At 45.5% G+C, this 19,313-nt stretch overlaps 1 protein-coding gene across 1 annotated transcript in view; it reads right to left on the reverse strand.

The window, feature by feature from the left end:
- The window catches only part of ABHD2 (abhydrolase domain containing 2, acylglycerol lipase), a 112,027-nt gene that overhangs the window by 74,392 nt on the left and 18,322 nt on the right, over nt 1–19,313 (reverse strand). Inside the window, exons 2-3 of the mRNA XM_045163820.1 lie at nt 10,821–10,924; nt 7,394–7,593 (exon numbers count right to left, since the gene is read on the reverse strand). Coding sequence (XP_045019755.1) covers nt 7,394–7,587 — 194 coding nt within the window. The 5' untranslated portion in view covers nt 7,588–7,593; nt 10,821–10,924. The remainder of the gene's footprint in view (nt 1–7,393; nt 7,594–10,820; nt 10,925–19,313) is intronic.

Consider the following 19,313-nt stretch of genomic DNA (forward strand, 5'->3'; position numbering starts at 1 on the left):
TACGATCCATGGAAAGGTCACAGGGTTTCTGCTGTTGTTTGATGAGTGTCTGAAGCAGCTTCAAAGAGGAAGTGCTCAGAAAGGGCACCATTGGCAGAGATGAGTCAGCTACTATTTTTGGCTTGGTGCTGGAATGGGTGTGACCCTCTACTCCAAGTTTCAGGTGTCTCTCAAACCCATGGAGAATAATAAAATCCAGAGCTTATTAATACAGGCAGCAGTGGGTTACAGAAGGAAGCTATTACCTTTTTTGCCTCTGGGGAAGAAAGGACCCACAAGCATATGGTTGACGATTTGATCTCACTGTGTCCCTTCACTAGACTGTGCAGGGCTTCACAGATGTCTCTTGCATCTAATAAAAACACCTCGGTCATCTGTTTTTAGGCTTGCCTATTAGCTAAGTGCTCCATCACATTCTTCTTAAAAGCCTTCATCTTCAGCTCTACCACGATCCATACTGACGAGCCTACTAATGAGTGAAAAAGTAGACGCCTGGCTTCTCACAGGGAATGTATGCATTTTAATAACAGCTTCCAGAGACAGGGCACCTGCTTCCTGTCTTCACTTTCTAAACCAGGGTTGGTGATGGGAACTACAAGGGGAGGGCGGAGGCTGCAAACTGCTTTCTGGATATACCTGGGTTTGCCCTGACTTAAGACCAAACACGGAGAAGGCAATGGCAACCCACTCCAGTACTCTTGCCTGGAAAATCCCATGGACAGAGGAGCCTGGTAGGCTGCAGTCTATGGGGTCACGAAGAGCTGGACACTTACTGAGCGACTTCACTTTCACTTTTCACTTTCATGCATTGGAGAAGGAAATTGGCAACCCACTCCAGTGTTCTTGCCTGGAGAATCCCAGGGACGGCGGAGCCTGGTGGGCTGCCGTCTATGGGTCGCACAGAGTCGGACATGACTGAAGCGACTTGGCGGCAGCAGCAAGACCAAACAACCAATCCATCCTCTTTCAGAGACAGCACAGTGACTTCCTAATAAGCAAAACTTGGTCAGAGCTGAGAAAGTGTTAGTCACTTAGTCGTGCCCAACTCTTTGCAACCCCATAAACTGCAGCCCACCAGGTTCCTCTGTCCAGGGGATTTTCCAGGCTAGGATACTGGAGTGGGTTGCCATTTCCTTCTCCAGGGGATCGTCCCAACCCAGGGATTGAACCTGGGTCTCCTGCACTGCAGGCAGATTCTTTACTGACTGAACTACAAGGGAAGCCCTAAGCTCAGAGCTGAAGGTACACCTGATTCCCTGAAGTGCCCCTGAGCAGCACTGATTGCTTAAGCTGGAGTGGGGAACCAAACCAAACCAAAATGGGAACATCCCTCAACTACACCTGTCTGTGGAAAACAAGTGGCAGAACAGCATTACACTTAAGACTTAGAATGGCTTGGAATCCTGTTCTGTCTGGTCAAGACTATGGATCCTGATTTGGGGTACATATACTCCACTGGTGAAGAAAAGAGACAGGTACAAACCTCTATAGAATAAGACTGTTGTTGTTTATCACTAAGTCATGTCCAACCCATTGCCCATTTCTTTTTTGACCCCATGGACTGTAGCCCGCCAGGTTCCTGTCCGTGGGATTCTCCAGGCAAGAATACTGGAGTGGGTTGCCATTCCCTTCTCCAGGGGATTTTCCCCTACCCAGGGATCAAACTCACATCTCCTGCATTGGCAGGCAGATTCTTTCCCACTGAGCCACCAGAGAAGCCCTGCAGAAAAAGATGAAATATGTTAAATGGACACAGAAGCTACATGCTGGGGAAACTCGGACAGGAAGAAGGAAGAGGGGGCTCATTCTGACTGAAGAGGAGCTGAGGGTAGTCAGGTAAAGTGTCTCAGAATAGGAGCTATTTAAGTTTTTTCTTTTTTTATGACATACTCAAAAAAGAAAAATGTATTTATTTGGTTGCACCAGTTCTTAGTTGCAGCATGTGGGATCTAGTTCCCCAAACAGGGAATTTGGCCCCCTGAATTTGGAGCTCAGAGTCTTAGCCACTGGACCACCAGCAAAGTTATGCTAGTTAAGTTTTTCTTGCAGGGTAAGGAGGCATCTTGGTGGAGAGAAAGAAGAGATTTGGGGGAGCCAGGGACGAGTGCCTAAGGGGCAGGCACTTAATGGGCAATGCAAAATGCCATGGGTGGTGAGGCTGGGATAGGCCAGGGTCACAGTGTTGCACTCTGGGTGCTGGCCTGCTTAAAGAACCCAACTCAAGTGGCATAGTGACAAAGTGGGTCAGAGGCAAGAGGTGACGTGGGACATTCCTGTAAAGCACAGGGGAGTGGCAGTTACACAGGTGAATATATATGCAAAAGGCCCTGAGCTGTATACTTAGGGTTTGTGTATTTTACTACATGTAAATGATAGCTCAACAAAGTCCTCAAAAAAACAAAAGTCCAAAGGGTCCAGTGTCCCCTTGTCCTAGAGCAAAGGGAGTGAGAATGGTTAGGAGTGGGCAGATACACAAGAAAACCCTTTTCTTTGGGTTCCGGTCCTTACCTGGTCGCTAGGGCTCCCAACCCAGGGTCCTTCTAAGAAAGTCTTTCAGTGCTTGTGACGATGCAGTGGCCCTAGACTCGGAGGATGATAGTGCTGAAAGGGCACTGCAGGAGAAAGCCCAGTTTCATTTTATTCATTTATTTTTACTTAATTTATCTTCTTGGCTTAACTAACAGAAATTATTTCTCACAATTTTAGATGATGAAAGACCAGGATCAAGGTGTCAGCCAATCTGATTCCTGGTGAGCACACCTTTCCTGGCTTGTGGAAGGCCACATTCTTGCTGTGTCTTTATATGGTACAGACAGAGCACTGGTGCTCTTCCTTTTCTTATAAGGGCACTAATCCTATCATAAAGGTCCCACCCATATGACCTTATCTAGAGCATATAATCTCCTAGAGACCCCACCTCCAAATATCATCATATAAGGAGTTAGGTCCTCAATATATGAATTTTGGGGGGACACAATTCAGTCCATAGCACAACTCATTTTCCAAGCCACACTGGGATGCTTCAATCTGAGTTAGGATGGGAGAAGGGGTAGGAAACACAGCTAGAATGATGGGTTCAATCGGCCCTGTTTTTTCTCATGCATTACAATTAAAGAACTACCATCAGGAACATTCAGCCTTTTCTTCACAGCTTAAAACTAGAGATATATGTAAATCAGAACTCTAGAATGTTCATCTCATCACACCCTCTGTGACTTCTAGTCATTGAGTCATTCACCCCAACAAAAAGCTGGGGCATTAGAAGTCTATGTAGTGTGTGCCACATGTATAAAAAAAAAAAAAAATTGATGCTTTCTTGGATAGTACTTTCTGGTCATAGCTTCATGATGAGAAGGAGCTCTATAAGACTGCTTCATTTCACACACAAGGAAACCAAGGGCCAGAGGGCCTGTCACGTGGTCCAGGGGTCCACCTTGTTTAGAAGACCTCAGTTTGCATCCTAACCCACATTTCAGATCAACGCTTTTTCTCTGCGCCACTGCTGCCAACAGCCGTTAGGAAATCTGAATAGTTGACAGAATCCTGAAGCTGCTAAAAATCAAATGTTAGAAGATATGTAGCAGTGTGGATGAATGTCCATGGCATACTGTTTTGTTTTTTGTTTGTTTTTAAATATTTTGGCCACACCATGCAGCCTATGGAATCTAAGTTCTCCCGCCGGGGATCGAAGCCTCGGCTCCTGTGTTGGAAGGGCAGATTCTTAACCACTGGACCGCCAAGGAAGTCCCCATGGTATGCTAAGTGTTAAAGCAGGTTACCAAATGCTACATATGCCCCTGATTTTGTTGGGGGAAATGATCTGCAGCAGCAAAAACCCTGCAGGCGTGATGACCAACGTAGTAGTGATGTGTATCCCCAAGGAAGAGACTCACAGATGATTTTTGTGTTTCACCTTACTCTCCGTTTAAAAAAAAAAAAACAAAAAAACGAACATGCATTAAATTTTTTATTTGAGAAAAAAATGGAGATCTGTATCACCATCTAAATTTTCTCATAATCCTGATTCGAGCTTTTTAGTCTGCCTGTTTCACTGAAATCGAACACTTTTTGAGAACAAAAATTGAATCACTAGGTAAATATTGACCTGTTGCTAAGTGAACAAGAGATGTATCACCTCACCTTAGAAAAGTTTCTCTCGAGACATTGAAAAATTCATTTCTGATGTATCTTTGGGTAGGTGATCTCAAGACAGACTTAAAAACTGACTTTAATGCTGAAAAGAGAGGGGAAAAAATCCCTGTTCTCCTAACATGTTTTCACTGTTCACCTTTCACCGACTTTTTTTTTTTTTCCCCTACACCAGAACATCAAAAGGCTATGTCCGTGACTTTGCACGTAAGTCATAATTAACTGGCTGCTTTCCGTCAGGGTTACTGAATAACCCCATCAGCTTGTTTTAAATCAGTTAAGTGAAATTTTTAGCCGAGACAGTTGTTTGTAAAGGCCGTAGACAGGCTTCCTGTAGGAAAAAAAAATCTTCAAAGTCCCGGGAGAAGCACTTTTACCCCTAACAGATAAGCTTCCTGAGCTCGGCTTCAAACACACGGAAGGCTGTTGCCAGAAAGGCCACACAGAGAAAAAACATCAAGGCCACCGGCTTCTGATAGTGATTAAAATAGCGAGAGGGTCATGCAGGAATCAGAAGGCCACTCCAGGGCTAGCCCAGCTAAAGACTTTTGTCTTGGACTGGCCCCTTACTGCTCTCTGCCTCCCATCCCTCGCCTGCACCCTCAGAAAGGTCACTGTTCCTCCTCCCTGTGGACAAGAAAGGACCCAGCTGTGGGGTCACAGACTTGGTTCCAGGCTCCCCCTCTTACTATTCCTCATCTCCCCATCCTTAAAATGCGAGGAAAACAAATCCAACCTTGAAGTTCCATAGGTTCATCGAGAAAGTGTACAGAAAGAAGAAAAAGCAAAGAGAAATTGTTGGACGTATGTCTCCAGGCTATTTTCCAAAGGAAACCAAGAAACCAGGTTAGGAAAAACCCTGCCAAAAATCAGTTTTTTTTTTTTTTTTAAATGCTTTGAACAATTAGTGTGAAATCAAACCTAGGAGACTCAAGAGACTCGGGTTTGATCCCTGGCTCGAGAAGATCCCCTGGAGTAGGAAATGGCTACCCACTCCAGTGTTCTTGCCTCATAGACAGAGGAGCCTGGTGGGCTAGAGTCCATGGGGTTGCAAAAGCGTCAGACAAGACTGAGCGACGAACTGAAACCTTACTGAAACCTTACGTGATGTTTTCCAAACAGCCTAGAGGGGAGAAGCTTTCCCAGGGCTTCCTCTAATTACTCAGGAACTGATGCTGGCTGAAAATTTGTATTCATCTGCCTATAATCTTGTAGGGCTTTTAAAACCTTGGTTTTTCAAAAGCTCTCTACAAACAGAGACCCAGGAACTGGATCCAGCTGCATCCCACCCCATCTGAAAGTAGGGGATGCAAATGTTCCTTGCCAGTTCAGATGAGTGAATTATCTAAATTAAACATGGAAGAAAAACGCTGGATGATTTTGAAAACACACCAACGCTGTGCACACTCCTCAGAGAGGAGAGTTTCCACGGCAAACACTGCTTACTAAGAACACCACGCCCTTGATCATAGTTGTGGAGCCCACTATGATGTAGAATCCCCTCAGCAGGGGCAGGTCCAAGGTCACCACGATTTATATTGTACATGGCAGTTCACAGGTGTTAGGCAATATAACTGAGCTATAAGTCTCTTTCAGCTTGATTACAACTTTTTAGGGTCACGGCATTACAACTAACAAGCAAACTGTACACAGACACCCAAAACACCCATAGCCCACAGCTCTTTACCCTTGGCTGTGGAAATGCCTAGACAACCAAAGAGGACAAAGCAAGAGCCCAGAATCTCAGGTGTCTCTGCTGCCCATCTGTTCTTCGAAGAGAATCATTCAGGGACTTCCCTGGTGGTCCAGTGGCTAAGACTCCGTGCTCCCAATACAGAGGGCCCAAGTTTGATTCCTGGTCAGGGAACTAGATTCCACGTGCCTCAGTGAAGATCCTGTCAAATGCGTCTCCTGGAAACAGCATGTGTGGTGTGGAACACAGATTCTGTCTCTTTCACAACTACTGTTTTACTTCTGTCAGAAGCTGTGCTCACCCCTGTCACCTCCAAAACACAGAGCTGGGGCTTCTGCAGGGAAATCTGGTTCACTTGGAATGAAAAGACGCTTACTCCTTGGAAGGAAAGTTATGACCAACCTAGACAGCATAATAAAAAGCCAGACATTACTTTGTCAATAAAGGTCCATCTAGTCAAGGCTAAGGTTTTTCCAGTGGTCATGTATGGATGTGAGAGTTGGACTATAAAGAAAGCTGAGTGCCGAAGAATTGATGCTTTTGAACTGTGGTGTTGGAGAAGACTCTTGAGAGTCCCTTGGACTGCAAGGAGATCCAACCAGTCCATCCTAAAGGAGATTAGTCCTGGGTGTTCATTGGAAGGACTGATGTTGAAGCTGAAACTCCAATACTTTGGCCACCTGATGCGAAGAGCTGTCTAATTTGAAAAGACCCTGATGTTGGGAAAGATTGAGAGCAGGAGGAGAAGGGGACGACAGAGGATGAGATGGTTGGATGACATCACTGACTCAATGGACATGGGTTTGGGTGGACTCTGGGAGTTGGTGATAGACAGGGAGGCCTGGAGGGCTGCAATTCATGGGGTTGCAAAGAGTTGGACATGACTGAGTGACTGAACTGAACTGAACTAGAATGAAAACCTTCTCTTAGAGTGGATTCTCTTAGCTAATGTATATTTTTCAATAGGGCAGACCAAGGGTACCCAAGAAACCTATGCTTTTTTTTGCTCATTAATTATTTGGGGTCAGGAAGACTTCTATCTTAGAACTGGCCTCAGGTGGTAAAGACTCTGCCTGTAATGTGGGAGACCCAGGTTCGATCTCTGGGTTGGGAAGATCCCCTGGGGAAGGAAGAGGCAACACACTGCAGTATTCTTGTCTGGAAAATCCCACAGACAGAGGACCCTAGTGGGCTACAGTCAATGGGGTCACACAGAATCGGAAATAACTGAGTCTGCACACATGCAAAATACTGTCTAAGTTTTCTGCATCTACCTAAAAACAACAACAGTTTTCTGCAAAGTCCTTAACATGGTTGATGACACCACACTGTGGAAGAAGGGATGACTTCGGGCAACAAAGATCTGAGTCTGTCCCCTACCCGCCAGGATTCAAGTGCCAGACTCCTACAGAGATGGTGGCTATTTTAACGTCAGTGACACTATTTTACATAGATGCCTTGAGGACCCATGGTGAGAAGGTTCTTCTTTGAACAGTGTAATGACAGACAGATCAGCAATCAGGTGTACAGGTGGGTTTGACGTCTACTTACTCTTTGGTCAGGAGAGGACAGGACTTGAGCAGGAAGCGCGAGAGCCCTGAGTCCTGGAAGTAGAGGTCGGGCGGAGCTGTGGGGCTCTTTAGGTTCAAACACCGGACGATCACGTACAGCACGGCAGCCACCGCGGCCAGCTTCACCCCGTCAAATACAGCCGGGAGCTCGGAGGTCTCCATCATGGCATTCATCTTGATCTGGGGAGCAGGGGTACAGGTGGGTTTAGAAGCATGTGTAGAGGGAAAAGCCCACCACACAGAGACAAAGCCAGTGGGAACGGTGACGATCCAGAAGGGCCCACAGAACCCACCCTGACTAATTCCTATCGGTGCCCTTACAGCCGCCAATGAACTGGCAACAACCCAGGTCACAAAAATCCTGAGCACTGATAAACTGGGCTGGGTGTTGGCTTTCAAACTATGGTGCTGAAGAAGACTCTTGAGAGTCCCGTGGACTATAAGGAAATCAAACCAGTCAATCCTAAAGGAAATCAACCCTGAATGTTCACTGGAAGGACTGATGCTAAAGCTGAAGCTCCGATCCTTTGGCCGACTCATTGAAAAAGACCCTGATGCTGGGAAAGATTGAGGGCAGGAGGAGAAGCGGGTGACAGAGGATGAAATGGTTGGATGGTGTCACAGACTCAATGGAAATGAGTTTGAGCAAACTCTGGGAGAGAGTGAAGGATAGGGAAGCCTGGGTTCTGCAGTCCGTGGGGTCACAAAGAGTCAGACACAACTTAGCAACTGAACAACAACAAATGAGCATTTATTTCTAAGATGAGCAAACTGGAAAATGCTGAGAATAGCGTCCTGCTGAGAGCAGGAGAGGACTTCCCTGGTGGCCCAATGGTTAAGAATCCACCTTCCAACATGGGCAGTGCAGGTCCGACCTCCCTGGTCTAGGAACTAAGATTCCACATGCAGTGTGGCAGGACCAAAAGTGTAAAATAGAAATAAATAAAACCTGATGAGAGCAGGAGAAAGAAGTCCAGCTGGAAAGGTACAAGGGGACCAGGAGACTAGCTTTGATTTCTGTTACCAGGCAGCCTTGACTTTCCTGAACTCACCTGCACCTGGTGCCCTGGCCGGGCATCAGGTGTTGTGTTTACAGCCTTGGACAGACGTGAGATGGGACTGCTGTGGCCACCAGGTGCGGCTGTCATGCCTGTGGGCCCCAGCTTTGTTTTCAGAGCAGGAAGAGCCTGACTCAGCCACCTGCTCCCTTGGAGGCAGTCCTGGCGCTGGAGTCAAGTTCAGACTAAGCCCAGCTCCCAGAGGTCTTTATGCCTGGGAGTCACAGGCGATGTGAAATGGAACTTGGTCACTTTTTCCCCCCACTGAAGGCAACTGCCTACAGTCATTAGTCTCCAAAATTGGGCTAAAAGTGGACCACCATTCAACTGCTAGACCAAAATTTAAAACTGGAGTATGGAAAATATACACGCATATCTAGTTTTTCATCTTTTCAGGTAGCTTTATCTTGTACACAAAACACACACAGACACTCACATACATCCCTCCAAACTTTAAAAAAAACAGACATCAACAACAATAACAAAAATCCAATCTTTTCCTTGCTGCACTGCAGGAAATCAGAACATCAGCTGTTACCTTCAAAATCAGGGAAACCACAAGCTAACAAAAAGAAGAAAATGGTAACTCCTGGCAGCCAAGGTCGCTATGGCAACAGCTTCCCCTGGAATGGTTTCAAGTAGCCTCTGCTGAAAACAGCAGGACAACCCCAGGGGCCAGCGGTACAGAGAAAAGAGGCAGGACGAAACAATCTCTCAAATATGTGTTTGGGGCAGAACCAAACGAACTCATCTGAGACCGACGGTCAGGCCAGAGAGGTCTTGGAAGCCCTTTCCTAAAATCGAGGCGACTGTGGCAAGTACAGGGCAGACCAACTCTGGCAGGGGCTCCAACTGAGTGAGGAAAGGCAATCAAAGATCCCACAAATATGATATCACTCATATGTGGGATCTAATTTTAAAAAAGAAACAGATAAACTTATTTACAAAACAGAAGCAGACTTACAGATACTGAAAACAAACTGATGGTTACCAAACGGGAAATGTGCGTGGGGGAGGGATAAATGAGGAACTTGAGATAAACACACACACACACACACACACACTACTATATATAAGATAACCAACAAGGACCTACTGTATAGCACAGGGAACACGACTCAACATTCTGTGACAACCTATATGAGACAAGAATCTAAAAAAGAAAGAATGTATGTCTATGTATAACGGAATCACTTTGCTGTACACGGGAAACTAACAACGCTGTAAATCAACTATAGTCCAGCTGAAAAAAAAAAGAACCCAGTTCCTTAACTCACCATCAGGGCAAGAAAATCACTTTTTTAAATTTATCTGGCATGGTTTAGAATCAAGGCTGGACCTCAGAATATACTTTTCAGCTGCATCAACCTTTGACCTTTTATGAGCTGATCGTTTCCTTAAAACTTAACTTCTGGGGTCATGTCTCTCAAAGGCTGTTCCCCAAACCTTTAAAACAAGGATTCTTTTAACTTGGGGTCCGTAGGTCCCCTATGGGTTTCTGGGAACTTCCTGAAATTATGTGTGAAAATGTGCATGTTTGTACAGTTTTCTGGGAAGAGGGCTTGCAGATATGATCAGATTCTCCAGGGGGCCTGTGACCTAAACAAGCACACAGCACCACCCTCAAAGATGCTCTGGTGGTCCCACCTGTGTCCTTGTCCCTCACATCTCCAAAACCCTGCCACCTGCCAGTCAAACCAACTTGAAACAAATATCCAAGACGACACGGCTTGCTATTTACTGAAGTATAGTTGATTGAAATAGTGTTGTCTTAATTTTCATAGAGACTTTTAAGTGTAGTGAGTGGGGGGCCGAAACCAAAATCTAGGAGGATTTCCAGTTTTTCTGGCACGATGCTGGTGATACAAAACTGAAATAGACATTCTCCTTGTCCTCTTAATCGCAAAGAGAGGAGAAGGCGGCACTGGGTGGCTTGACCAGTTTTCTGGCTGATCTAGAGTAGACACCGGAGAAGGCAATGGCAACCCACTCCAGTACTCTTGCCTGGAAAATCCCATGGATGGAGGGGCCTGGTGGGCTGCAGTCCATGGGGTCGCTAGGAGTCGGACACGACTGAGCGACTTCACTTTCATACACTGGAGAAGGAAATGGCAACCCACTCCAGTGTTCTTGCCTGGAGAATCCCAGGGACGGGGGAGCCTGGTGGGCTGCCATCTCTGGGGTCACACAGAGTCGGACACGACTGAAGCGACTTAGCAGCAGCAGCAGAGTAGACACATTGAATTAAAAACATAAAATAAGTCCCTGCACCCCCACTTTCACTCACCACTTACGAATGCTGGGAAGGTAGGGAGAAGAGGCAAAAATAAGAGTTTCGCCAATACATACCTATGTCACCAGTTCCTCTCTGCTGCGAATACAAATTGATCTTGAAGAAGAGTTGAACAGCTGGGCCGGTCAGGTCAGATCTCTTATTCGATTTAACCTAAAAGCTGAAAAGATTGGATAGTGACATTTTACAGGTTGAGAAAGAAGCAATTTAACTGAAATATAAGCATAGTCTAAGTTTTTCTGCATTTAAAGTCGTTAGGGAAAAAAACCCCAAAACGATTTCTTTAATTAACATATGTGACGCACTCTTGGCCAGACCTGCTGGGGGAAATCTTGATGAATCCACAGACTGGCAGGCTCTGTGGTTTCCAGGACAAGTTATCTGCTGCGTTCACAACTCTGGCTAATGTAAACTCATGCTGCTTTTGTCCTTTATCTCATAACATCATTTTCAGAGATACCTGACGACGACAAGGATCATCTCTGTGTGACTGATGAAATAATTTAGCCGGGTTTAGGTCGAGATAGCAGGCAGCTGACTTGTTTCATCTCTTCCAAATATACGGAAACGACTGAAAAAATAGGAGCTGAGAAAAGTAAAAGGGCACAGATGGGCTCAAAAACGCAGTTCCAGAAATGGAACAGAACTGAAAGTAACGAGTGGGGAGCCATAACACCTGCCAGATCTGGGCCACACTGCGGGCTGGAGGCTGGCTGTGCTGGGCCACCCAGGGCTGAAAGCACGCACCGTGAGATGGGGAACCAGAGCCGGGCCCTCTGGGTTAAAGACCCACGGCTTCCAAAGCAGCAGAGGAAACAAAAAGAGAAACAGGGAGGGGGAGAGACAGCAGTGTTTACAGAGCACCATCTAGGTGCCGAGCTCCCCTTATATTTCATGTAAAACGCGTCCTAATGCTTTTAAGAGTACCTCTGAGGTAGGTACTATTATTATTCCATTTTACAGATGAGGAGAAGACTCTTCAGAGTCCCTTGGACTGCAAGGAGATCAAACCAGTCAATCCTAAAGGAAATCAACCCTGAATATTCATTGGAAGACTGCTGCTGAAGCTGAAGCTCTAACACTTTGGCCATCTGATGGGAAGAGCTGACTCACTGGAAAAGACCCTGATGCTGGGAAAGATTGAAGGCAGGAGGAGAAGGGGGTGACAGAGGAGGAGATGGTTGGATGGCATCATCAACTCAGTGGACATGAGTTCGAGCCAACTCTGGGAGATGGTAAAAGACAGGGAAGCCTGGCATACTACAGTCCATGAGGTTGCAAAGAGTCGGATACAACTGAGTGACTGAACAACGAAAACAGATGAGGAAACTGAGCCATAGAAAACTTGAGTGACTTGCCCAAGGTCACACAGGTAGTAGGTAGAGAAACCAAGATACATATCAGGCTCCAAAGAACATGCTTTTAACCACCATGCTGTGCTACTTGAAAAGAGGAAAAATAAGAAAAAGAGAAGAAAGAAAGTGGATGGTAGAGGAAAACACAAATGAGACACCAAGAGCTTGCAAAAAATCATGAAGCTGTAACATAGTAGAGCTGGGATTCAAGCCCAGTTTTTTCTGATTCCATCACACCGAAATGATTTAAAAAGAAAATGAAAGCCAGTTGGAGGGGAGATTCAATTAACCTTCAGAGTAGCCTTGCTCAAATTCAAATTTTTATTATTTTTTTCCTATTCTGAGACAAATTAGATACAGAGGACCAGGCTTTGTTGGGGAGCAGGGGCAGGGTACTAAGGAGCATGTCTCCAGCCACATCACAAGCCACCTGATCTTTCCAGGGCTTGGCTGTCCACTAAAAAACAAGGGATGTGCCAGATCAGAGATCTTAAACTGGCAACCCGTGGGATGGCATTGCATTTGGTTGGCATTTTTTTAAAAATTGAATTTATTAGCTGCTAAGTTATAAACACCAGGAGATTGCAGATAAAAATCTGAATCTCTGGTTTCTCTTGAGAAGAAGAAAAAAAAAAAATCCAAAGGTTTGGGAAACTGATCCAGCATTCTCACATGGCAGCAATGAATGGAGCTGAGCGGGGCTGACCCTCTAGACAGATTGTGCTCTCTCCAGGTGGCCACCGTCCCCATATGGTCCTCAGCAATGATCTCTGACCTCCTTAATCACTGATGGTACCTGAATGGTTGCTATAGGCATCCGAATGTGCAACCCTTGGGGAAAGGGTTGTTGTTGTTTAGTCGCTGAGTCATGTCCAGTTCTTTGCGATGCTAACGACTGTAGTCCTCACCAGGCTCCTCTGTCCATGGGATTCTCCAGGCAAGAATACTGGAGTAGGTTGCCATTTCCTTCTCCAGGGGATCTTCCTCATCCAGGGATTGAACTCTCATTTCTTGCACTGGCAGGCAGATTCTTTACCACTGAGCCACCAGGGAAGACCAAGGTCCCTACTAGCATTGAATAAGTCTATGCTGATTGAATATTCAAAACATACACTATCAGTATATGTATGAAAGTGAAAGTGAAGTCGCTCAGTCGTGTCCGACTCTTTGCGACCCCATGGACTGTAGCCCACGAGGCTCCTCCGTCCATGGGATTCTCCAGGCAAGAATACTGGAGTGGGTTGCCATTTCCTTCTCCAGTCAGTATATGTATAAATGATAAGTTAATACAAAAGAATTATGGAAAGGCAGAGTAGCAAATAACAAGATGCAATACGTCTTATTTATTGATATTTACACTGATGTTTATTTATACCTTTACTCTTTTTTTTTAACTTTAGAAGTCATCTATCAACTTCCTACTAATTTTTTAGCATTTTATTTTTATTGATTTATCTGGCTGTGCTGGGTTTTAGTTGTGGCATGTGGGACTTTTTTTTTTTATGTAAGATCTTTAGTTAAGGCAAAAGAACCCTTAGTTGGGACATGTGAACTCTTAGTTGTAGTATGTGGGATCTAGTTCCCTTATCAGGGATTGAACCCAAGCCTCCTGCATCAGGAGCACAGAGTCTTAGTCATTTGACCACCAGGGAAGCCTCCTGAAGTTTTACTCTTTCCACAAACTATTTGAGATAGCTTCAAGCGAATACTGGATAGACGTGCACAGAGAAAGATTCAGAAATGCAGTTAACTGCTGAGTGCTTCCCAGTAAGAAGTCCCAGGACTTCCCTGTTAGTTCAGTGGTTAAGACTCTATGCTTCTAAAGCAGGGGACACAGGTTCGATCCCTGGTCAGGGAACTAAGATCCCATATGCCCTGTGGAGTGCCTGGAAGAAAAAAGAACAAAAGAAGTCTCTGCTTTCTTCGGAACAGAAACCTAGAAAACATGCCTAGCTAGAAAAAACCAACTACAGATCCCAGCCTCTGTTGCAGATAGGAGAGTCCACGTGACTAAATGTGGGCCTGTTCTGAAGGGGCTGGTCTGCTTTCTGAGGAGACGCCTAAAAAGGCATTAACTGTTCTGCCCTTTTCCCTCCCTGCCTCCCTGGAATGCAGGCAAGAGGGCTGCAACTCCAACAGCCATCTTGGGCCATGAATGGACCATGAGGTCACTCTAGGAGCCACGCTGAGAGGACAGGAGAGGAGAAAGACAGAGGCTCGGGGTCCCTGATGATTCCATGGAGCCACCGTGTCAGACCTAGACTGCCTATCTCAGGATTTCTTTTCTGCGAGAGAATAAACCCTTGCACGTTTCAACCGCGGTTATTTCTAGACTCTCTGAGTCTGTAATTTCTAATTACACAGGAGGAATTACTATCTCCCTAAATCTTCATGGATGTTACCCTGGCTGGGTTATTATTAGAGCATAGGCAAACTTTTCTCTTTTCCAAAATTCATAATGACTACAATTTTTTTATTACCAAAAATATCTTCAAAATGGCAATGAACAAAATTTAAAAAGAAAAGAAACTCTGAACAAGGAAAATACCTACGTCAAGATATATAAAACTAAGCATGTGACTAAGTCTAAACTATATCTGAGCTTTCTGACTGCCAGGGGGAACAGGGAAACCTAGTCAGACTTGAGAGTCTCCAAAACACAGAGACAACATGTGTTACACTCTTCTTACCTCCCAGGAAGGCACTCAGAGAAAAGAGGGATTTTTCTGGCACAAATTTATTAAAAAAAAAAAAAAAAATTCTTCGAGACTTTACATAAGGGGACCTTGCATAATGTGACAGGCAATGTCCTCCTACAAGATTTTTTAATAGCAAATGCAGTAGAGAATTAATTTCCTCAACCCTTGAAAAACACCAAGGGTTTAAAATTGGATTTAATTCCTGAAGGCAATCCTATGAGAGGTTTCTAATTATTATGGTCCAAATGTGGAGCCTTGAGCTGAAGCTCCGAGAAGCAGGGTGGTTCTAGGGCCACCTTCCTTGAATTTCAGGGGGCTTAAAGACCTGATGACCTACGTACAGTCTGCCTGGAACTGTGCTAAGCATTGTGTAGAACCACAATCAAATAGAATTCTCATTTTAGCTGGGGGGAAAAGAAGTTTGTGTTAGCGCTACACTGACTTTAGAAACTTGGGGACAAGAATAAGTAGTCCAGGAAAAAAAAAAACGTGGGAAAAGGACTTATGGCGCAGCTAGAATTAGAACTGGGCGTTAGTGAAGTGTAGATTTAGAAGAAGTGTGTGTGTAAGTCTGTGTGAGGGAGATTCTTTGTGTGTGTGCATGCGTACATGTGCACTATATACATTAAACCAGGAATTAACTGGCAGTTGTGGACTAACTCTTTGATATTCATGTTCATTTCTCTTACTGCATTTTATTTTATGGTCTTCTTTCTAAGTTCAACCTGCCACTAAAAATTAATATTCTGCACTTGTCACAGCCATAACAAACTTAGCTTCTATTGAACTTCTGGTGGCTTCCCCGATGGCTCAGTGGGTAAAGAATTGGCCCGCAATGCAGGAGACACAGGAGACACGGGTTCGATCTCTGGGTTGGGAAGTTCCCCTGGAGGAGGACATAACAACCTACTCCAGTACTCTTGCCTGGGAAATCCCATGGACAGAGGAGCCTGGTGGGCTACAGTCCATGGGCTCGCAAAGAGTAGGATACGACTAAGCACATACATACTCTTTGTGTGTTCCCTCTCCCTTCCTGGGCAAGTGAAATTCAGTTAAAATGGACCTCTGGCAGCCTAGGGCTGAGTATGCATTAGGTGGAAAGCAGACATTTTCCATTCCCCACCCCACCTACGGTGCACCTGATCAGTGCTTCTTCCACTCCAACCCACACATTTCTCTGCTCCCACCAGTCTTTTTTTTTTTTTCCCTATTTTTTTTTGGCTGGGCCACACATCATCTAGGATCTTAGTTTCCTGATCAGGGATGGAACCCATGCCCCCTGCAGTGGAAGCTTAGTGTCCTAACCACTGGACTGTTAGGGAGATCCCCTAACACAGTCTTTTTATGAGTGGGATTTTGGTGCTGTAACTGATAGTTAAAATTCCATCTGTCGTCTTAACATTTAAAAAGTAATCTGAGGTGTTGCCAAAGGCTCAACAGGAAAAGAACTTTCAGTATCGTCCTTGGTCTCTAAGACACACTTGGGCACCTCCATCTCCACCGATGCGAGGGCCTGGGCTTCTCAATGCTCCTCCGTGACGAAGGGCGTTATTTTCAGATGGAGGCACAGATTCCAGGAGAGATGTCTGGGACCTGGTCCTTGTGCTTGCTCTGCCCCTTCTTAGCTGGCGACCTTGAAGAGGTCACTTAACCTTGCTGGGCCCTAAAGAACTAATTTGTAAAAGGAGAGGACTAGATTAGAAGTTGATGATGCCAACGGTCTCTCTCAGCTCAAAATTTCTGAGATTCTGAGGGATAGAGTTGCAGTCCTTGGCTTCAGAGCACAGGAAACACTCTCTCTGTGCTCGGTAACAGGAGACAGCCCTGTTTTCCAGTCTACTTTGTGGACCATTAAACAATAAAACTCATAAGAACTAACAACCCTCAGGGCCTCTGTTCTTCCTGCAAATAAGTCAAACAGTAATATATTTTCAGCTGTGCCATTTACACCAATAATTCCATCCTATTCATTCCAACTCTATGAGTGGGGTTTCAGCCTTGGAATACTAATGTTTACTAAAAACCTAAAACTTACACTGAAGAAAAGGAGAAAAACACCAAGCAGAGACTGCACATGTAGAAGACTCAGTGGCTGGTAATAATGGGGTGAACACTGTTCCCCCAAATCCACGTCCACCAGGAAACTATGAATGCGACCTTATTTGACTATAGGGTCTTTGCAGATATGATCGAGTTAAGGTGCAGTCACACTGGTTCAAGTGACCCTTAACCCCACAATTGGTTTCCAGGAAAGAAGAGAGACATCTGGACACAGAGGACAGGCCATGTGAATGAAGATGGATGTAGAGACGAGGGTCATACCTCTCTGAACCAAGAACACCAAGGATTGCTAGCAATCCCCAGAAGCTAGGAGAGGGGCAGAAGGAACAGATTTCCTTCAGAGCTCTCAAGAAAAACCTGGCCGGCTCTCAGAACCTTGCAAAAAGGAAGTGGTTGTCCAGTGGTTAGGACTCCACGCTTCTAATGCAGTGGCCACAGGTTCGATTCCTGGTCAGGGAACTAAGATCCCACTTGCTGCATGGGGCTAAAAAAATAAAAACTCATTTAAAAAAGAACCTTGCTGACACCTGATTTAAGACATCTAACCTCCAGAACTATGACAGAACAGATCCAAAGCACCTCTCATGACTCAACTGTTCCACACCCCTGTCCTCAAGAGGTTGACGAGAACCATTGCCACACTCTTTCCAAAGTCACCCAGACAAGTTCCAACTGATACAAACCATAATCAGCTAACAACACGATACTCCCAGGCTACTTGCATAGCACACAACAAATTGTACTCTGGGCCCAAGTGTTCACTGGCTTGGCCTCATTGCCTCTGAGATTCAGCTGTTAGGACCATCCTTTCCTCTCCTGTTCTAGGGAAGTGAAGTGAGGGAGCCCAGAGACGAAATATCACAGGCTGGGAACAGAGGGCCCCCTTTTCCTTGCCATCCAAAGGACCTGACAAGCAAACTTCAACACAGACATGAATCTTGTGTCAAACACACCTCAAGGAGAACAAAACCAAACTCTTAAAGGATTTCTCTCTTCCAAATCCAATCTAGTTAAAGTAGATAATGCTTAGGTTCATTCCCTGGAGTAAGGTGACCCAGTGTTAAACCCTGACCCCACCTAGGTCAGGGTTTGTCTTTGGACCACATTTCTTACCTCCTGTGGGCCTTGTCTGCAAACCGAAGGTGTTAATTTTAAATCAATCCCTGACATACAGTAAGTTAAGTGTAGTAGTGTCCAGCTTTTTGCAACCCCGTGGACTGTAGCCCACCAGGCTCCTCTGTCCATGGCATTTCCCAGGCAAGAATACTGGAGTGAGTTGCCATTTCCTTCTCCGGGGGATTTTGCAGATCCAGGGATTGAATTTGGGTCTCCTGCATGGGCAGGTGGATTCTTTACCAACTGAGTCACCAGGAAAGTCAGTATACAGTAAGTGAACCCCAAATATTAGCTATCCCATCACCATCATTAAACTCTCCTCCATCTTGCCTTAGTAAACACTAATCTGACAGATAGCAAGTACCACAAAAGATGCCCTTTTCCCAACTGACACAGAGGCCTCATCAACAATGAAATAACTAGTGGATCCACTGCCTGGGCTCTTCCAACAAGTTTCAAATTAATCCCAGGATGCACTTTCAATCTTCTAATGCAGAATCATGTTACACACTTAATAAATCGCTGGATAGTAAATGTTCATCACCAAGGTTCATCAACAGTTCCAAGGTGCATTTTCGTTTATGCTGAAAGGGTCTGGCAGTCCACAGCCTGGACCTCTGCTTCTGACACATACGCCCTCTCTCCTGCCAAGGGACCCCTCCTTTCCCACGGAGACCGTTCCTCCAACTGCACCTCCTTCCTGCCTGTAAATCTACTCTTGCTCGGCTTTCATAGCAAACCTCTTCAACGCCTTGAAATAAAACCCCACGCCAGCACAGTAAGCCTGGGGCAGGCTTGCTTCCTTCAGAAGGCCCTGTGAGTAGTATAGGAGAAGGCAAGGGCCATATCACATGGTGGTCAGGTCATTCTAATCTGTCCACCTTTTGGTGACAACTTAGAGAAAAGTTGTTCAGTCGCTAAGTCGTGTCCAACTCTTTGCGACCCCATGGACTGCAGCCCGCCAGGCTCCTCTGTCCATGGGATTTCCCAGGCAAGAATACTGGAGTGCATTGCCATTTCCTTCTCCAGGGGATCTTCCTGGATCAGGGAACAAACCTCGTCTCCTGCGCTGGCAGGCAGATTCTTTACCACTGAGCCACCTGAGAAGCCCTTAGATAAAAGTAGTCAACTCTAAATGGAGGCAACATGATATATTTGGGGAGAAAGCAGGGAGGAAAAGGGCCAGTTTCTCCCTACTTTATCTGCCACTTAACTAAGGAAATTGGGGCTGTTGTACACACCACACACAGTCACACAGAAGGGGAGGAACAAGCCCAGAGCAGATTTGCTGGAACAAAGCCTGGCCACCCCTCAGGAG

The sequence above is a fragment of the Bubalus bubalis genome, chromosome 20 (assembly GCF_019923935.1).
Source record: "Bubalus bubalis isolate 160015118507 breed Murrah chromosome 20, NDDB_SH_1, whole genome shotgun sequence".
Lineage (NCBI taxonomy): Eukaryota > Metazoa > Chordata > Mammalia > Artiodactyla > Bovidae > Bubalus > Bubalus bubalis.